The sequence below is a fragment of the Primulina tabacum genome, chromosome 14, assembly GCF_025594145.1.
Source record: "Primulina tabacum isolate GXHZ01 chromosome 14, ASM2559414v2, whole genome shotgun sequence".
NCBI lineage: Eukaryota > Viridiplantae > Streptophyta > Magnoliopsida > Lamiales > Gesneriaceae > Primulina > Primulina tabacum.
Genome location: NC_134563.1, coordinates 30,563,303 through 30,584,400, shown reverse-complemented (window position 1 = coordinate 30,584,400; position 21,098 = coordinate 30,563,303). Strand labels below are relative to the sequence as shown.

Sequence of the window (21,098 nt, the reverse complement as noted above, 5' to 3'; positions counted from 1 at the left end):
GAACTCTCTTGTGGGAAGATTTTTAGGTCAAGCATGAGATATAAATATGGAGTGCCTTACAGCCGTCGATGGAGCTTTTCAGAGAGTTGGACGGGGGGCTTTTAAAAGAGTTGGACGGGAGAGCTTTTCGCATAGAGAAAATCACAAGAGTCCAACATATATTTGCTCTGCATTTTTTATGTGATCTGATGATCGCTTTATTGTGCAACTACTGAAGTTTTCTGTGATCGGGTGATCACTTTTGTAGGAGCTTTTTGGTGAGTCTTTTGATGTGAGCTTTTGAGAGGATCGGCCGAGGAGTTCTTGCATAGAATAAAAATACTAGAGTCGAGCCTATTTTGATGAGAACTTTTGTGTGATCGTGTGATCACTTTGCAGCTGAACGTCAGCGACGGAGACATCGCAAATTGGTCCGCGGGCATCGCGATAAGTCCTCTGTCATACTACAGGTGCCGTGACAACCTTTACCAAGTTCGAACAATTGTCGACCACCAGATCCGCTGGTATGCAATATTCACCCCGGCCCACAAGCACAATTGTTCGGCGCGGAATATAATCCCAAAGTACTCTTTCTTTGGTATTTACTTTAAGTTTTTTATGCATTTTAATTCTCTGAAGTGTCAAGGATTTTAGTTTGTTATACTTACTAGTATTGTTTTGGTGTAAACGATTTTCATAATTTTCTAGTGAATTTTTGCCATGAGACATTGCACAAGTATGAATACTTGTGCATAATTTAAATTTGACGTTTATTTATTAAAAGTTTTACGTATGTGTTAAATAATCAATTTCCGCTGCATGTTGTGTGTTCGTGTTGACAACATCATAGCACAACACTAACTTCTGATACACACAATATATTAATTTCATGTATGTTTATGAACAACAACCTCCTTTCAAATTAGTTTTAAAAAAAATATTTAAAATATTTATAAATATATAATAAAATGACATTACTTTTCTACATCTATATTTTAATATTATAGTTATATTTTTCATGCAATAATAAATTATATATATAAATATTTTAATATATTGATATTATTATAATTATAATTAAATAAATATGTCACTGTAGCTAGGAGTACTGCAAACCACTGAAACAAGTCTAATCTACATTTTAGTTTTTCAAAAAATCTAGTATTAATATCTTTTTTTAAATTTGGAAAAGTGTTTCAACATCAAGGTTACATGTACATCATGAAAAGATAAATCTCCTGAAAAATTGATTGTACGTGACGGCCGATGCGTCTATTGTCCTGATTTGCATGATTTCAATGGTCGGAAATTCATGCACACAACGTAGATCTTTCTGATATTTTAATGGCATTAAAATTTTTACGTTATTTTAAATATAAATAAAAATATATTGATTTTACTTGGTCGCATGTAGCTTTTGATGGTCATTTCAAAGTTCTAAGACTTTCAATTATAAACCGAGGTCCTATTTCATGTTTTGCCCGAAAATGTGAAAATATAAACTAATTGGACCAAATTGTAATGATACAAAGCTCTAGGGGGAAAATGCTAATTTTCACAGCTCAAGCTTAGATGGATCGGACGACATATCAACGGACAAGATTTGCGGGTATCATTGAGCTACGGGGCAATTGCTATATTAACGAAAATCGTTGAAAAATTTCATCGCTGCGTGTAAATCGATTGAATTTCAGGTGAGTTTCTATTTCTATGATACCTCATAATTTGTCATCTTTATTTTTTTTAGGTCCTCACGTTTTGCCCACTTCGTATTTTTCGTTTTTATCACTCCCTTTACCTCTTGCTTTGGCATTTTGTTGGTGGGATTACGGTAAATTGATTGAATGTTTCTTTATTATAATCAAGGTAACTCGTTGTTGAGTGATTCAGTTCTCAGCCGTGTTTAGGTGGATTTTCATTGGTATAGAAAATGCAGGTTAGTGTATTTTTCCTGAAAGATTTTGTTTTCCCAAATTGTGTTTTTCTTGGTTTCTTTTTCTTTCCTTTTTCATGATTGATCATCTGTTGTCATACCTGAAATGAGATTTTTATGTTTTTTTAAGAAATTGTAGAACGATCATATGGCTCTTTGTTATGTGTGGTTAAGCTTTATGATTGTGATTCATAGTTGCGGAATATGAAATTAGTTGATGGGCGATTCAGCGTATTTGTGATTTTCTTTTCTTTTTTTGCATATTTTCCGAAAATTTTTAATTGTTGGCATCGGCCCTGCTTCCTCGAAATTGTTTATTTATTATGATGTAAAACATGGTTCCTCATTAATTTAAGATGCCATGTTCATGTTAAATAAATTGCTGACATTTAGTCCAACTGCAGAATACCACTTCCTTCTCCTGGAACTGGATACCATTTGAACCATGTTAGCATTATATGCTTTTTTATACCCCTGATAGATGGCACGAGTGGAGGTTGATTCTAGACAGCTCAAAAATAAAAATGACTACATTTTGAGAGAAGGATGGGGTGCACAAAAATTTTCTTAAAATTTTTTAACATCCGCATCGCACATTTCCAATTTATGGCCGTTTTGAGATAACATTTTTTCTTCAAGAATGTCTACAGTTGATACCTGACATCTGGTTGTTATGGTATGTTATATCTAATTTCATTTTGATTCTTTATATAATGTAAAGTGATCATGGTCCTTTCTTTGCCATCAATAAAATCTTGAGTCATTGTATTGTATTTGGAATGTAAGATTAGGACTTTTATGGGATGTCATATCTAATTTTAATTTGATTCTCTGTATCATGTTAATAGATCATGGTCCTTTCTTTGTCAACTATCAAATCTTGAAGCATTGTATTTGGAATATAAGATTTGTACTTTTGAAATTGGATAATGATTTATAAGTTTCATGAGCTTATAGTGTAATGTTTTAGCGGCAATGATATGACAGTAGTGGCTGCATATTTTATTTGATTAATAAGTGATTTGTTGTTTGCTTCTGTATATGAACTGATTTTCTTGGGTTCGTAGGCATCAAGGGCTAGGCTTTTTAAGGAGTACAAAGAAGTTCAGAGAGAGAAAGTAGCCGATCCTGACATTCAACTCGTTTGTGATGAAACAAATATATTTAGGTGGACAGCTCTCATAAAGGTTGGTAGTCTTTTCTATGCATAATTATCGTATTATTGTGATGTTTGGGAAAATATGGATCATTCTTTTGTGTGGCTGCATTCCTTCCGTGATTTTGTGTAGGGGCCATCCGAGACACCGTATGAAGGGGGAGTTTTCCAGCTCGCTTTTTCTGTCCCAGAGCAGTATCCCTTGCAGCCTCCGCAAGTGCGGTTCTTGACCAAAATATTTCATCCGAATGTACACTTCAAGGTGTTGATTTATGTCTTTTAAGTTCTTTTTTCTGGAGTGTGCTTGTTCTAATGAAAAGTCAAGAGATCAAAGGTTAAAATATGTGAGGACGTGTTTGGTTTGGTTTTGTTTTGTGAGTTAATATGGAAGAGTTTCGGGGAAAGAAATATATGTTTGGTTCTGCTGATGTCAGATCATGTAAAAAACTGTCTGGTAAAATGTTTTTTGGTTTAGAATATAATATACAGGCTTTGGAAGTGATGAAATTTTTTGTTAAAATAACGATTATCTTGGAGATCTTAAGCAGGGAGAAAATATATGTTAAAGGAAAAAAATAGAAAATTATGATGGCGTTTTTTTTGGGGGATGAAAAATCGTTCCTAGGAAATAAAACCTGACAAAGCCTAACTTTTTAAAATAGTTTTAAAGAGAAGCTGAAGTAGAAATTCTAAAAGTCAGTTTGTGGCTTCTTCATTTTGGGTTTTTTAGATGTTTTGAAATTATATACTTTCAGGGAATATCATTTTTCTTATAAATCGATTTCAGAAAAGCTTCTCGATTCAAGTTCACTCTTAACTTTTGATTTTATTTAGTAGCTTATCTTACTCAAGTACTTGTATATATATATTTTAAAGCTGTTATCGTAAATCTGCTTTTGATATGACAAGGCTGATATGTTAACGTAACATGAAATACATGCAATCTGTTTTTATCTGCAGACGGGTGAGATTTGCCTCGATATTTTGAAGAACGCATGGAGTCCGGCTTGGACACTGCAGTCTGTTTGTAGGGCTATAATTGCCCTGATGGCTCATCCAGAACCTGATAGCCCACTAAACTGTGATTCAGGTACTAATATACCCTCATCGCAATATACTTGAAACACACGTTTTTGTCTGTGAAATTAGAAAAAAATTGATGTAATTGTTTGCAGAAAAGATATTTTTTCTTCAGGTACGGTAATGCGGTGTTCTGTGACTAGCTAACACTGAACTGGGTAAATTATGACACATTGCAACTTGAATTTATGATTTTGAGTTCTAATAGTAATTGCTTCACCTCCAGGCTAATAATGGTCGGCCACAGATGGTTCATTCCCCTATAAGAAACTATCCTTGTACTTCTCCTGGCCCATCTAAATATCTGATTGAAATGGAGATATTGAAACTAGATTCAGAACTCTTCAGTAGTTGGGAAATTATTCAGAAATTGCTCTGTTTCTCGGATTTTCCACGTGAACAATGACACTGAGACATATATCAAGAAATAAATCGGATTAGGAAATAACGCAGTTCACATTTCCAACAAATTTTGGTGTCATGATAATGACATCAATATTACAGTGCAGACGACCAGTGTTTGTTTTCCTTAAAACGAAAGATCAATCCCTATAATTCATGTCTTTTATATCTTCTTTGCATTGATGTGATTTTTACAGTTATGAGGCGATTATATATCCTCACTTGGTTTATAATTTTGAGTGAACTGAAGCCTAGTCTTTTCGATTTTGTGTAGGCAATCTCCTGCGCTCTGGAGACATCAGAGGATTCCAATCCATGGCCAGGATGTATACTAGACTCGCAGCCATTCCCAAGAAAGGGTAAAGTCGACTCATCTTCATGACCGTGTTTTGCGAGCCAGTCGTCCGCTGGATAATCACTTGTTATTTTGTGCACGAAACATGTTCTTCACACAACTTGATCGGAATTATGTATTCTATATGATGTGGGAAATCATCTATGATGTATTTCATATTTTATCTTTTGACCCCATATTCAAATGATTGGTTGCATTTTATGGACAGTACATAAATGTACCATGTAAAGTGCTTGCTATATCGATGACTCAATCCACCTGACTTTGTGATATTGATATCTATGGGAGTGTAAAGCTGCTCAGAAAGTTTAGTACACTGGATGGATCTTCACAATCCGTAGGGCATCATCCCTAGTGAATGGTACTATTGTGGTATCACTCTCTTTGTACCGTAGAATCTCTGAGGGGTATCGTCTATGTGTTCTGCTTTCGTTTATGCAAAATAATGTTCCAGTTAATTAACAATTGTACAAATAATATATGCATTGAAAACATTTACAAGTGTACAAATAATATACGCATCGAAAATATTAATTAAATTAAATATTCATACAAATGTACAAATAATATACGCATTGAAAACATTAATTAAATTAAATATTGAATATTTAATTTAAGTTAATTAATTCTAGACATCTCTAGAATATTTTTTGAGAATTCAGTAAATATTAGCAAATTCTACTACTAGTACTATTATTTAATTAGTAAACTCGAAATTCACTAAATAAATAATCATGAACTCATTATAGCTCCGATCAACGATCTGACAGTGACGATGTTCCAAGGATACTGATCTTGTTCATATAATGAAAATTGAAAATTTCGAAAATCAAAATTTTCAACGTCCATATTTGGCGGCTGCCATTTCTGTGCACTCATTCATCAAAACAGACAATTTCATTCTCCTTTCTCAATTATCGGTCTATCCATCTCATTTCTCAATTGGATTGTTCTGTCACTACCAACTCTTCTTCTTTCAAGTTTAAACGGGTTGTGGTGCAACTCAAATGTGAGTGGATCCCAGTATCGTTCATTTACAAGAGATTGAAATCTTCCATCATACGTTGCTAGGTACTCAAATATGTTATATCACAACTGCACAAGTGTTGTGAGATCTAACAAGTGCCATGTAGCGGTGCAAATAGCATGGGAAGTAGGGGTGACAAAATGCAATACGAACCGTCAACCCGACATAACCCAACACGAAAAAAATCATGTTCGGGTTGGGGGTTTTCGTGTTCGGGTCGGGTTCGGGTTAGTGTCATGTTAGACGGGTTTCGAGTTGGGTCGGGTTAGGTCGCGGGATTGACCCAAATTTCTTTGTGTTTTGAAAATATTACCTATATTTTTATATATTATATATTTGAACAAAATTTATTGTATATTTATATGATAAATTTTCATCATTTAATATTTATTTTGTATATTTTTTATTTTTTTAACAATTGTTTATTTGATTTAGTAAATATACTTTTAATTTTCTACGATTAAACTTTCAAATTTAAATCGAAAATTTTGTTATTATGTGTTTAAATTAAATTTTTTATTATTATTTTTTCGAATTTTTTTCATTAATTTTTTTTTAAAAAATAATTAAAATTCGGGTTATGCGGATTAGACGGGTTGAGTCGGATTAGGCGGGTTCGTGTTCGGGTTGGAGGTTTTCGGGTTGCTTCGGGTTCGGGTCGGAAAAAAATTGCGCGGGTTGACCCGAAACTCGACCCACCCGACCAGATTGACACCCCTAATGGGAAGCCAAAAATCGTCTATTTACCACATGAACAATCACTGTTTGATAATTTCACCGATTGCATATGTATGCCACAATTTGGTCTTCCTCCAGTCGCAACTGAAGCAGTTTGCATCCGTACATCATTGGCAACATGATGTTTTACTAGATTTTCTCGCTCAGTCCTCATACTTCCGACATGTACCATAGCTGCTTTTCCTGAATCATATGACTGTCTCTTATCGCACGTTTAATGAAGTATTGTACGTACCTCAGAAGAGTAAAGTGTTCTATCGCAGATATAAGAAGTCTATGAGCTCCCTTTAACACATTGTTTAAACACTCCGACATGTTGGTTGTCATCACCCCATTACGCCAACAACCGTTACGAGTCATACTCCATTTCTCTTTGCAATTCTAGCCAAATATTTGTGCGCCAAAATGTTTTTGCTCTATATTGCCTCTATTATTATTTCAAACTTTAAAATTTGATGTTGTGTGTCTGTCTTCTAACATAAATATTTCAAATGCACATATTTGAATTTAGAATTAAAATTTGAGCATATGTGTCTCAAATAAAAACGATGCACACCGTAAGGAGGTTGAAAATATGGTAGATCCTCGACTGCTCCCACAATTCTCTTATGCATATCATACATTAGGCACATACCATTTGCACTACGAACAACATGTCGGCCAAGATTCTCCATGAATCATTTCTAGGAATCAGATGTTTCTTCATTCACAATGGCGAATGCTAGCAGTAGGACCCGATTGTTCGCATCTAGAGTGACAGTAATCAACATTTTTTGCTTGTATTTTGTGTATAAATATGTACCATCGACACTGATAACTTTTTGACAGTACCGAAACCTATCTATGCACGACTTGAATGCCTAGAAACATAGTTCAATGCCTTTATCGCATCGGTTTTTGATCTGAGATGCTTCAACTCCACAATTTTCCCTAATTATTTTTGGACATGGCAACATATATTTTGAAAGTAGTTACATGGAGTTCTCCCGTTTGCCATAAGAGATTTCCATTGCGTGTTTCAAACTTAGTCATGCTTTCGTATACGAGATTTTATATACAAATTTATCTTTCATATTTTCTATGATATACTTGAACTCGTGCGAATGATCACATCATACAATTCCCAATAGCGTTTGTGCCACCATATCACTGTTCAAGTTGTGAGGGTCTATACCAACATTGGTAGATATACATGCTTGAGGCCTATCATATTTTGTTATTTTCTAATAATCTGCTTTCGACTTGAAAGAAGTTCGAATACCCCATCGACATATGACCGTAGAAGAATCATTTTTGCACCTTAATTTCCACAAAATAGGTGTGCTATCCACGACATGATACTCACGCCTGACAACTCAAACATAATAATCATTCACATATGGAAAAAGCATATTTACGCGTAATTCTCCTCTCTCTGGATTATAGTAGCTTGTTCGCATTCTAGAAAGTAAACCAACAAAATCAGGAGGCTCTTCCCCGAAAAATTTATTGAAAATTGATGGCATTTCAAAAGTGCAATAAAGAAATGGTACAACTTGCCTCTGTAACGTTTCACGAGGTGGTTGACTAGATGATGTACCATCATCAGGATTAGCATGTGTATTCACATTTTCGTCGACATTCAATTCTTATCCTGCTTCAGAATCGCTATGTGACATCTTCGGTTCAGTATCACTCCTAGAAACATCATCATTAGTGGCCATATCTGAAAAACAAGCTCTTGTATCTATGCCAGCATTGTTTGCTGCATAATTATGTCTTTCTGGATTCCAACTTGATCTACCAACATTTAGTTCCCAACCTAGTGTTGTATCCGCCCAACATACAATAGGATTTCGTTCAGAAGGGCCGATGATATATTGATTTCACGATCCACGTTCATGCTCCAAATATATATTGCTTAGTCCTTCAGTGACTTGTGCAACATATGATTCTTGCTCCTGAAAGCCACCATATGATGAAGTATTGGGTTGATTATAATGAATTTTTTCTCCATAAGAGGATTATTAGTCACTCGTTGGATATATTTGGAACATTTTACTTAATCGGAGATGTGTGGAACGTATGATTCAGGCTCTCAAAACCAACATGATGATAAATTGGATTTGATTCCACATATAAATGCAACATATGCATATTAGGATATTACATTGTAAACTCTAAAGCATCGTCACCAACGAGATTGACTTCAAATTCATACTAAGATGATTTCTCCATGAATGAATATTTTGTTGAGAACTTTATAGTAAACTTCATTGGATCGATTTCTAACATTTTATACGTAATTTGAACAAACTCAAACAAAGTAACATATCGTAATACTCATATCGGTCTAATATAATGAATAATATATTCGACTGATTAATTCCCGACAATAACATGATCACAAAAATATAAAATCACATCGATAATAGTCATTTGGAAGAAGAAATTTTGGATATAGGGAAATTATAAACAAATTGATAGAATAATTTTGGATTGAAGAAGTGTCAGAAATAAATAAATATGAGGCAAATAAGTTTATAAATTGTGATGATTTTAAATATAACGAAACAAACTAAGGAGAGATTTATAGATTTTGAAAGCATGAATCAGGCATATTCAAGTCATGAATACCGCATATTCAACGTGAGAATCGAGCTGAAACTAAAGCAGTAATTGTGGGAATCGTGTTGAGGTTGTGGGAATCGCGCTGAGGCAGTTTCCGCTTACAGTAATAAATGACACTGCCACTGAAAACGAACTCTGCAAAATAAATTTGCAGCGTTTGTTATTTTCGGTGACATTTTACGATAATCTTGCAAAACACCACCAACAAAAATATTTTTGAAATTAATTTTTATTTTTAAATTTTTTTTAAAAAAAAACCTTGTTGCCTTTTGTTAGAAATTAGAACTAACGAAATAATTATAATCTTTTAAAAAATATGACCTTTTTTCAAACAATATATATGAAAACCTCATCATAAAAAATACATTTCACTTATTATACATGCATAGGAAAAACAAAAAATGACTCATGACTTATAGTCCAAATTTAAGATAATATATCGGGTTTGGCGTTGAAAATTTATTTTATCATATAACATGTTTATTTAGTCATATCAGTTATCAATCTACAAATCATTTATCTTACATCAATCAAATCATCAATTATATCTTTAAATTTAAATTATAATATTATCTTTAATAAATAATATTATTAATATTTTATTAATTATTAAAAAAATAAAATAATAGTTTATCAAATTTAATCAATCAAATCAAATAAATTATTAATTATCAATCAAATCAAATATTATATATATATATTTTTATATTAGGTTATTTATCTTATTACAGTATTTTTAACTCGAAACGATATCATGATGACAACAAATCCCACCCCTAAGTCGGAAAAAAATAAAAAAAACAAAAGGCGTGAGTGCGATTATTATTTTAGGAGTAAAAGCGAACAATCTTCTGTCATATTGCGTGGACCTCTCTCACAATTCGGCAATGGCGAATGCTTCGACTTCAATGCCAGCATCACCTCCATCAACCCAAGGAAGATGGAATCACCTATCTACATACGCGTCGCGCATTTTTTTCTTCCTCATCATTCTTCAGGTCCCGCTTTTCAGGTCGGGATACATTCTTTTCCATTTCATTTTCACCCAAATTCGCAGTTATCCTTTGGAATAATGGATTTTTTGTTCCAATTTATTCCAAAGGCTCGTCCTTTTTTGGCTGAAGTTTCAAATTTTTTGGTATTTTAGTTTGATCGGTACTGCTTTTGATGGTGGAAGAAGATGTATCGTTAGATGATCTGTGGATCTGTTATATTTTATCGGAATCCAAGGGTTTCTCTTTTTGGTCGTTTCTAGTCCAATATACTATGATGTTTCCTGATGGTTTGGGTTAACTATAGCAAATATTAGATTGATCGAATTCAAGTGAGTTGTTTGTGCTAAGGATATGCTTTGGTTCAATTTTCGTAGTCCTAATTGCAAATTGTCTACACAGGTAGAAAGCTTTTTTTTTCAGCTGTAATTAATCCATGAGTTATTGCAGCATGAAACTATTTCATTATAATTTTTTGATAAATAAAGTATTGTAATCGTTGCCATGACTTGATCTCTGTGAATATGCAGTTAGAAACATTATTTGTGTAATTTAATCACCAGTAAATATCTTTCTTCCTCCCCTTTATGTAACTGGTTTCGTCTTCTCATCTCCTGCACACTCTCAGGGTTCAATGTAGATCTGGCATGTGTACAACGCCTCTTCATGTCACATCTTCACAGTTGGTGTCTAGCGAAGTCTTTCCACTTCCAGTGGTAAAGGGTCTTCTTTATCCGGGAGCTGTTGTAAATGGTCTCATCAGTAACATGACTGTGCCAAGCTGGAATGATCTTCTAGACTTCTACAACTTGACCGGCATAAAGGAGGCTTCTGCCGTGACTGATCTACAGAGATTGGAGGTTTGACTTTGGCTTCTCTTTGCCCACATCTCTGTCAGAGCTTTATGTGATTGGAGGTTCTTTAGATATTGAATATCAAATTGAGCATGCTTCCATGGGAACAAAAAGGACTTTTTCAGAATCTATACTACACTTTATGGTTATTAGCAGTCATTATACACTATAGATAAGATGCGTAGACATTATTCTTCACAATTTACCAATTATAGATAAGATGGATAGACATTTTTCTTCACAATTTACCAACATTCTTACTATTGTAAATTTATCAAAGCAACCCATTCGTCGCTGTGTAGTCTCTAAATGTATTCTTCCTTTGGGGTCTTGGGATTTGAAATATTCAATTCTTATTATGTGAATGGAAACTGTTTCTTGTTTTGCTAGTATATTGATTGCTATAAGGCAGTGTTCTAAAAGGCGTCTATGCAGGCGGTCTCCCACCGCCCTGATTTTAGAAGCGTTTAACGTAATAAATATAATCTTTTAATTTTTTTAAAAAAAGATTTTTTTACATTTTTTTCAATCAATTTGTATCGTATTAAAAAGAAGAATATGTCATTGATTTTGAGTTTGAATCCGATATAGATGAGTTATTGGAGAAACACGGGGATAAACATGAAAAAATAGATATTTAGGTAAAAAAGATAACCGCCTAGGCGCCACCTAGGCGGCTTGCTTTTTAGAACACTGCTAAAAATCAACCATTTCTGTAGATGAAAATTTTACTTCTCTTTTTCCCCATAACAATTACTTTGTTGTAAAGGATTGTTCTAATTGCTTGACCAGGTTCTTGCTGGAAGTTACTTCAGTGTGGCTGGTTCGCTGATTGGTGTTATAAAACCAGGAAGGATGAGCATGTTCGGAACACTTCTTGTTGTGTGGGGTCTTGTTAAGGAAGGGATTCTTGGAAAGCAGGCAAGCACGGATCCTACAAAGGCCGTATTTGTGTACCCAACAATGTTACTAGCCTTGGTTTGTGCTTTTCTGTCTGTCAAATATGATTTGAAGAAGGCAGTGAGAAGTGCCCCAACTCGACCTGTTGTTAAGCCTCTAAAGAGCTCTTCAAAATCCAAATTGAAATGATCTACAGATGCAACATGTAGACAACAGTAGGGAATTTTTCTCTCTTAAAGAAGGGTCAAATCAGGCTACCCAGATTCCCTCAAGATGCCTCGAGCCCATCAAGGTCATGTTTGCCAGGTGCTTGCTAACTATCTTGTTTCGAGACAATTATGTTGTCTTCATTTTCTTCCTTTTTTAGCTTATCTATCACTCGCAATGTATCAGTTGCTGACTTTTATTTTCTCTGAGTTTGCGAATTTGTAACTTGGATTGTTTTATGTCAATTTAGGAACCAAGTCTCATACCGGAAACAAATTTATGTGTAATACTGGGCAAAGATTATATACTTGGCCTTCTACTTTAGTATTGACATAGGAAATGATACACAAGCCTTTTATCCTTATTGAACTGCTTTTGGATACAACAAGGCCGCACTTGTCATTAGCTTATACTGTCCCTTTATTTGAATTTTCAGAGACTTGATTTGACAATGATCGGAGAAGTTCACTCATAAACCATAGAAATAAGAAGTCGTGTGACATCCTCAAACTTGGGACCATATTCCGCTTCTATTTTTAGGGAACAGCAACCAAACCATGATCTTTAATTTGGCAGAAAACTAAGAATTAAATTTTATACTTTATGAGAATCAAGACAAGACCACTCTACCACTTTGACCCCACCATTTATTATGCAAAAACAATATTCTTATATTGCACCTACTACTCTGACGCAGTCAAAAGCTTTGATGCCATATTCTGGCCTTTTTTGTTGTTCTTTAGCTTGGAAACATGTGTATTTTGGTCCCTGTCGGCAATATATATTTCAAATTGAAACCAACAATTCAACATATTATAGTTAAGATGGCTAGTTTGAAGAGGTCTGCGAGATCATTTAGAAGGCAAGGTTCGTCAGGATTAGTGTGGGATGATGATGAGCTAGCAGGTGGATTTTATAAATTTGTGCAGAGAGAAGGGAAGTTGGGTGAACTAAGGCACTGTCATAGTCTCAGTGGTGGTGCGACTCTGGTGGATCGAGGCAGTTTAAAGGCAGCAGCACCGCATTACAACCGTAGTGTATCCGCTCCAATTACAAATCCAAGATTGCCTAAATTTGTTAGAAAAGTTTTATTTGCAGAGGTCTTTGGAAAACCTCTCAAGTCTGGAGAACACGCCAAGTGAGTTTTTATTACCTTTAAATACATTTAAAAAAAAAACTCGAAGTATAAGGCATAAATTTCTGTTGTCTTTTTTTGGTATATTAATTAGCTATAAAAATGGTATCCTGCGTGATTGGATTTGTGTCAACTTTTTATATGACTCTCTTATCCGGTCCGATCTATGAAAAAACATATTGTTTTTCATTTTAGATATGAACCAGGTGATCGTCTCACGGATGTAAATCTGTGAGACCGTTTCACAAGAAAGTTATTGGTAATTAAGTTATTTTTACAGTTTATTCTAAGGATAATGTTATTCGCAGTCCATAATTTGTTAACCAAATTTTAACTTACTATTTCATCTAACTATTTGTTAGGATATGGTTAAAGTTTAGACGGAGGTGAACAAATTTTTTTAAATTTTTTTTTAAAAGTTTGAGCTTCAACAGCTTGTTCTTGAAATGTTTAAAAAATAAATTGAACACCAAGAAATAAAATCAAGTTGGATTTGGAAACCAAGCAGTGGATATTTAAAATAACTATTCTAAAAATTCCATCCAAAAACGGGTACAACAAATAAATGCAATGAAAGAAAGATGCATGAATTTGCTTATAACAGTTCGAAGGTCAAACCATTCTACAATTTTTCTTTTTTTCTTTTTCTACTGTCGGAAAATTTAATTAGATGATTTTGATTTATACAACTTTTTGTACAAATCCATTTTGACTTAAAGACTTATCTCTTGTATAATCGAAATCCTTAGCATATTCTCGATTATAGACCACTACATCAGAATCTGTATAATGTTTAACGTCTTTTATGTCAAACTACTTAACAAAATTTTTAATGTCTTTGTGTGATGACTATCACTTGAGTGAACTTGAAACTCATCTCTCTTGTGTATGTGAATGATTGTATGTGTGAGAAAATTAATCTATTACAGTTTATATACTCTCAAATGTATTCTCATACATAAGGAGAAAAACTCTCACTAAGTTAATATATCTTTTAAGACTTTCTTTCTTGGGTTTGCTCTCATTTTCACTAATTTCTTCTCATAGTTGTCCATGCTTTAAATATCATTCAAAAGTTTCTATTTGATCTTTAAGATGTTGTATATATAGCCTCCATAAGTAATATGTACGTTAGATATGAGAATATGACCGTTGAAAAATGTCTGTACTGTTTCTGAAATTGCAACAGTCATATTTAACTTTCTGTCAAGTTGCCGATGTGGTCCGGCTCCAAAAGCTAAACGGTTGAATGAATGAAACGGTTGGATGAGCAAACCGGTTATATGAAACGGTTGGATAGCAAAACGGTTGAACATCTAACCGGTTGGATGAGCAAAATGGTTGAATGTATGCGGTCAGATCCTGTTGTTATAACTCTCGATTTTTTTATTCTGGGAAAGGTGATAAACATTTAAGTTGTAGCCCTTTCTCTTACATTTCTATAGAATTAAGAATCACTCATTTTCGAGTTCATTCGAGAGCGATATGCTCTAAATGCCGACACTACTCATGTGTCAGAAGTTGTATCCGTGTTGCAAACCAGCAGCTTCATCACGATTTTTACCGGCTTTTTAAGTTTCGTTTCAGATTTTGACATTTGAAGATAATTTGTAGATCATTGTCTTATATTTCCAATGTATGCATTGTTTCATTCGAAAATCGAGCTGAGCAATATGGCTAAAATATCAGTGATGGTTTATCGAGCAGTCCGACTCAAGGATGTTTTTCCGTACGTATATTTCAACCACCATTTCGCCTCGATACTCGATAGCGTCCAAATTCACTTGACCGATCTGAGATATCATTTCTAGAGAATTGAGTTGGCTTTTTAATCATTTTGACTGCTAGTCATTTGGATAACTGATTTGTGAGATATAATCGAGACACTTAACCTCGCCAGATTTTTAGCTTGACTTTATTCGAGTTCCAGTTTGTCAAATCTCTTAACTTGATATCTTACAACTACACAATTGAATAAATATGTTAAAAACATAATAACAAGTTTTTCTATAATCAAAATCAATATTGTTAGCAACGCAATCAACACTATTTGTCAACATTACATTCCCTAAATTAATTTTCAAAATTTATCAACTATTGTCTTATATAATAATAATAACAATAATAATAATAATAATAATAAACTTGTTATTTAACTATTATAATTTTAAATACATATTAAATTTTTGTACAACTGAATAGTTGATTGAACCAATTTAAGCTGGATTTTGTTTTGTGTAATTTGATATAAATAACTTAGTATTTTAATATATTTTTAAATTTATTTTGATTCTTTATTTTTAAAAAAATTAAATATTCCAAATATATCAATGTTTTAAAATAAATATATATGTTGTACATATTTTAAATATTTAATTTTGCTATTTTGATTATTATAATTAAATTTTTACAATAACTTTTTTTATCATAATAAAAAATTAATTTTAAAATTTATTATAAATTTGAATATATTTTATTTTAGTTGGAAAACAATTAACATGTTGTATATTTGTATATTTAAACATGTTAAAATTTAAATTATTTAGAAATTATAACATTTACAATACATTATAATTTTATACAACATTATTTAAAGTTCTAATTAATATAGAATAAATATATATTTTTTATTTTTGTGTAGATTAATAACATTTATTTCCATAATTTTATGTATCACAATAATTTCATATATTTGTAAAAAAAAATGTTAACTAAAAAATTTACCTTTACTAAACCTTAAGATAATTTTTTTATTATTTTATATATAAAAAAATATGCAAAAAATTAAATTATTAATTATTTTTTGTAAATAATATTTTTAATTGTGGATGTACAAGAATTTTTGTATTTAAAAATTTTTCGAGATAAATCAAGATTTCATAATATAAGAAAAGTAAATATAACGGCAAAATTTATCTAACAACTGACTAATTTGATAAGAATTGGTTTTTTGTGAGACAGTCTCACAAATCTTTATTTGTGAGACGGGTCAATCCTATCGATATTCACAATAAAAAGCAATACTCTTAGCATAAAAAGTAATACTTTTTCATGGATGATCCAAATAAGAGATCCATCTCACAAAATACTACCCGTGAGACCATCTCAAACAAGTTTTATTCTATTATTTGGAGTGTAAATAACATTTACTTTGTTTTAATCTTAAATCGATCAAACAAAATAGAAGGTAGATCACGTATTAGAAATGATTTACTAAAGCTCAATTTTAAAATTTTAAAATGGAACTAGTTCCACTTGTTTCCACTTTCATGTCGGGGATCGGATATCGGTACCCGTACCCGAATGTGAAGTTATCAAAGTAGGAATGACGGTCTCACGAATCGTATTTTGTGAGACAGATCTCTTATTTGGATCATCAAAGAAAAAATATTACTTTTTATGCTAAGAATATTATTTTTATTCTGAATATCGGTATTATTGACATGTCTCACAGATAAAGATTCGTGAAACTATCTCACAAGAGACCGTCTCAAATTTACGAGACTTACATAGTTCGGGATCGTATATCAGAAACCCGTGCCCGAATGTCACCCTGCATATTATCGCATGTGCTTAATTTACATTTAAATAGTAATGAGTATATATGTAGGGGAAGTCGACAATTAATTGGAGACAACTAGGAACACTTTTTTTTATGGTCCCAAATTCTACCTCAGCCTCTACGGTCCGATCACACATGAATCCAATGGCTCATATTAATCCACGGTGCCAACCAATTCGCCTTTGATTAATCCAACACGTTATGGCTCAGAATGCTTCCACGCTACTGCCTTCACATCCGTTCGATCAAAACGAATCCAACGGTCACTGTAGCATCATCCCGCTTCTCATCTTCTTCTATCTGTGTTCTTATTGGAAACATTGAAGTCCCGCTCTTTTCGCTCTGACACCTAAATATCTCTTTTTCTAAATTCTCTGCCTTTCTCTCTCTACGACATTTGGGTTTCTCTCTCTAAATTCTTTCTTCTTCTTTTTTACCTTTTTTTTTAATATTATTTGGCTCAGTATTTTGCTGTGAGGCCAGGGAGATGCAGGAGCAAGCTACCAGTTCCATTGCGGCTAACTCATTGCCTTCGAGTAGCGAGAGATCTTCTAGCTCTGCTCTTAATGTTGAAGTCAAAGAAGGTTCTTGATCATATTTTCTCTTTAGAATCCCGTTTTTACTGGTTCTAAAATCTTTATATCGGATAACCCACTTGTTAAGATTGCGTCTTTTATTCTTTCTTGCAATTTGGGGAGGAAGTTTTGTACGTTTGAGTCTACCCATTGGCTGACTGCAGATCATGAGCTGGATTGTCTTGAAAAATTGTTACTCTTGTGTGGATGTCATCTCGATTTCTAAGTTTGCACTTATTTATGTATAGATGTGTAATGCGTGCAGAATCGTTAGTTTTTAGATATGTTGTTCTTCTGGTTTTAGGAGGGATTAAGACTAATTCTTATTCTGGTTCTGAGAATTCGAAAACTGTAATGATCGTAATATTTGAGAAACTGGCGCTGCAAAGAGATGATTTTTTATTTCTTGTATATTGTACGGTCTGTAAATATTTTGTGGAACTTCATGAAGGAATGGAGAGCGATGATGAAATAAGAAGAGTGCCGGAAATGGGTGGCGAGGCAGTTGGTATGATGGCTTCCGGTCGTGATGGTGGTTCAGTTGGCGGACCGGTTCAGCAATCAACAAGCGGTTCAAGAAGGAGAGGAAGAAGTCCAGCTGACAAAGAGAACAAGAGGTTAAAAAGGTCAGTTTATTTAGGCCTATCCTTATCCGCTCACATCCTGCCCCATCATCACTGATCTCCCGCTAAAATATTTGAAGCCCGCTTTGAGTTTTGTTATTATTGATTGTTAGTAAGGATATGATTGCCTTTTGTGATTTTGCTTGATTCTCATAGGTTGTTGAGGAACAGAGTATCAGCTCAGCAAGCAAGGGAGAGGAAGAAGGCATACTTGATTGATTTGGAGGGAAGGGTTAAAGAGTTGGAGACTAAGAATGCTGAGCTAGAAGAAAGGCTTTCCACTTTGCAAAATGAGAACCAAATGCTTAGACAGGTTAATCTTTCATTTAGTTGCTCACCATAATGTTCTGAAATTCTTGTGATAAATAATGTAAGTGTTGGCTGTTGCTGCTTGATTTTTGTTACAGTGTGGTTCCCCCTCGTGAGTATCTTCACCGATTCTCTGTTAGAATCATTATGGTTGTAAAATATAGGTTGCTTGTAGTTTACATGTGCTTTTATATGATTGCTTGGAGTAAGAAGGGATGTTTTCTAGATTCACTTGATTGTACTTTTTCCTTTCGTAGTTACTCGATGTTGTGTCAAGACTTCATGAGTACTGTGTTAATCCTTGAGCTCGAGAACAGTACCCAAACCTAAATAACCAGTAATGTAGGTGGAAGGATCTCCCAAACTTATTCGACACTCTACAATTTTTTGTAAAGCTCATACTTGATCATAACATCCCTACACCTTGATGCCCATGATGGCCCACTCTAGACTCTGCATCAAATGTATATTGTGAAAATGAGCCTTATTAACACTAATGCGATGATGGCTCTTTTTCTTTTTGTCCCTTTCATCATGTCGAATGAGAACACCTTTAATAGTTCAAAATAACCGAAAGTTTAAGAGTTTCTCTAACTGTATAGTCACACCGCAATTTTTTGTAGAAAATCAGGATCATTGCATGCTTACATGTGATTTTGTCCACAGAAGCATGAATAATATAACATGACAATCATAGCTGTCATCGAAGAAATGTAAGCTGTGATGCTAAGATTTGTATCTACTTTGTGGTGGACTTTATGATATATTTTTTGTCTTTCTACATTTTTCAACTGATAGCTAGGATGGTACTGGGTAACCTCTCTTGCTTCGTTTATGTAGATGATAGAGTTATTTTATCCAGGGAGATTATTACCTTAGGTTGTGTTTGGATTGATGCATTTGAGATGATGATTTCAAATTCATTGATTTCAAATTTCATGACTTGCTTGGATATACAAAATTCAAGTTATGAAATTTCCATTAGTAATTCTGATATAATTCAAATACATTCAAGATGGGTGTAGTTGAAATCAGTTACTCAAATCCTTCCACAAATCAAATATCTCTTTCCAAATCAAATACTTCAATCCAAGCGCAACCTTAGATGATTTTTATGTTACTCTCTTCGAACATCCGTGCTTTGAATTCTTGTAAGATTATCACATGAAACTATTAGTGACACTCAACTCCTATTATTTTTAAATTTGAGAGTTCAGCTATACTAAGCAATTTCACGTTTTCTTAATTTCCGAGTATAACACCTCAAAAGTGTTGGCCTCCATCAACAATCATGGGTGAACTTTGAGGAAGAGGATGTATTTCTTGAAGGTTTTTTTCTCCTCGTTTAAAGCATTTCCTGATTACTACAATGAACTCACTTGTATTTCGAGGGTTCACTTTCCTTGATAGAATTTTGTGATCAAGGATGGATGTTTGAAGAAAAGATATTTGTTTGCTCAAAAAAATTTTTAGAGTCCATTCATTCCTGAAGCAAGGTACTGGGTTTTATTTGTCATGAAATGATGGTTTGTGGTAGGATTAACATGGCACCTTTGCTCTCGAACTTGACCGTTAGAACTTGATTTGAATCCAGCGATTGGCTGGCTCAATCTCATATGGGAGTCTGATCTTATGAAATGGTAACTTTGTATTGTTGATCGATGTCTATAACATGTTGTATTGATGACTACATGTGACGACATGTCAACGGGTATACATATATACGTTAACTTTCGATCTTAACTTTTTTGACTGCAGATACTTAAGAATACAACCGCAGCAGGCTCCCAGGAGGGCAGAAAGTAGAATGTTCTTCAGAGCTTCAAGAAAAGAAATCGCACACCACTAAATTGGTTGATGATTTTAGAGTAGTGTCAAGATGGAAGAGAGATGAATCATGACGATGGATATGAATATGGTAGGGGAAATGATTTAGGCATGTGGTTTATTTTGCTTGTTTTTGTTGACTTGGAATGCTATGATCCAAATTTTCTCTAATATTTATTATATATTTCTTATGTGATTTATCATGAAATCTCTGAAAAATGTTTTTTTTTCCTCAGCTTTGTGGATGAATTAATAACAAAATAGGAGAAATAATAACTCAATTTCCACATTAAACGCAAAAATAAAATAAATGGATGATAGGATAGCTTGTATGTGCATAGAACTTGATCGATCATATTTCAGAAAAAGAACTTGATCGATCATAAAAAGCTTCCACATAGTCTGTAATTACACCTATTTTTCCAACTGTTATCTTTTAAACAAAATGAATAGTTTCCAATAATGTCATCCCCAATCACGTGATTTACTAATTTAGTTTTCATCTCGGTTTTTCCCTTTTTAGAAATATATGAGGTCTTTAATCCTATAATTACAGGGATGTCAACGGGATTATCATCCTCATCCCCACCCATGAATAGTATCCTCGTCCTCATCTCAGTTTCTTTCGGGTTCGAGGAACCTCGAGGGGATAAAATCCTCGTCATCGTCCTTAACCTCACTTCAAAAATAATAATGGGGCGGGAATAGGGGCGGGTTCCGAGAATCCCGCTAACCCAAACTTATTATTATTATTATTATTATCATCATCATCATCATCATCATCGAGGCGGTTCGAGGATAAAGATATAAACTCGTATCCAACCCGAATTATTT

The 21,098-nt window shown here is 33.6% G+C and overlaps 3 protein-coding genes across 4 annotated transcripts; all 3 read left to right on the top strand.

Annotated features, from left to right (window-relative positions):
- The first annotated feature begins 1,532 nt into the window (after positions 1-1,532).
- LOC142524953 (protein PEROXIN-4-like) lies at positions 1,533-5,221 on the top strand. 2 transcript variants are annotated; one of them, XM_075629114.1, is made up of 6 exons: positions 1,533-1,673; positions 1,846-1,915; positions 2,980-3,099; positions 3,202-3,330; positions 4,029-4,158; positions 4,825-5,221. In XM_075629114.1, the coding sequence occupies exons 2-6, from the start codon at positions 1,910-1,912 to the stop codon at positions 4,911-4,913; spliced, it is 474 nt and encodes a 157-aa protein (XP_075485229.1). In that variant the 5' UTR covers positions 1,533-1,673; positions 1,846-1,909; the 3' UTR covers positions 4,914-5,221. The 2 variants fall into 2 exon arrangements, with proteins under 2 accessions (XP_075485229.1, XP_075485227.1); XM_075629112.1 differs by lacking the exon at positions 1,533-1,673 and having other exon boundaries at positions 1,715-1,915.
- A 4,899-nt stretch (positions 5,222-10,120) lies between these two features.
- Positions 10,121-12,557, top strand: LOC142525269 (uncharacterized). The gene is made up of 3 exons (XM_075629500.1): positions 10,121-10,292; positions 10,901-11,132; positions 11,919-12,557. Exons 1-3 carry the CDS (start codon positions 10,168-10,170, stop codon positions 12,213-12,215), a joined length of 654 nt encoding a protein of 217 aa, XP_075485615.1. The 5' UTR covers positions 10,121-10,167; the 3' UTR covers positions 12,216-12,557.
- Positions 12,558-17,238: 4,681 nt separating this feature from the next.
- Positions 17,239-20,464, top strand: LOC142525389 (transcription factor HY5). The gene is made up of 4 exons (XM_075629671.1): positions 17,239-17,514; positions 17,957-18,131; positions 18,285-18,441; positions 20,196-20,464. The coding sequence occupies exons 1-4, from the start codon at positions 17,418-17,420 to the stop codon at positions 20,241-20,243; spliced, it is 477 nt and encodes a 158-aa protein (XP_075485786.1). The 5' UTR covers positions 17,239-17,417; the 3' UTR covers positions 20,244-20,464.
- Positions 20,465-21,098: the final 634 nt, after the last annotated feature.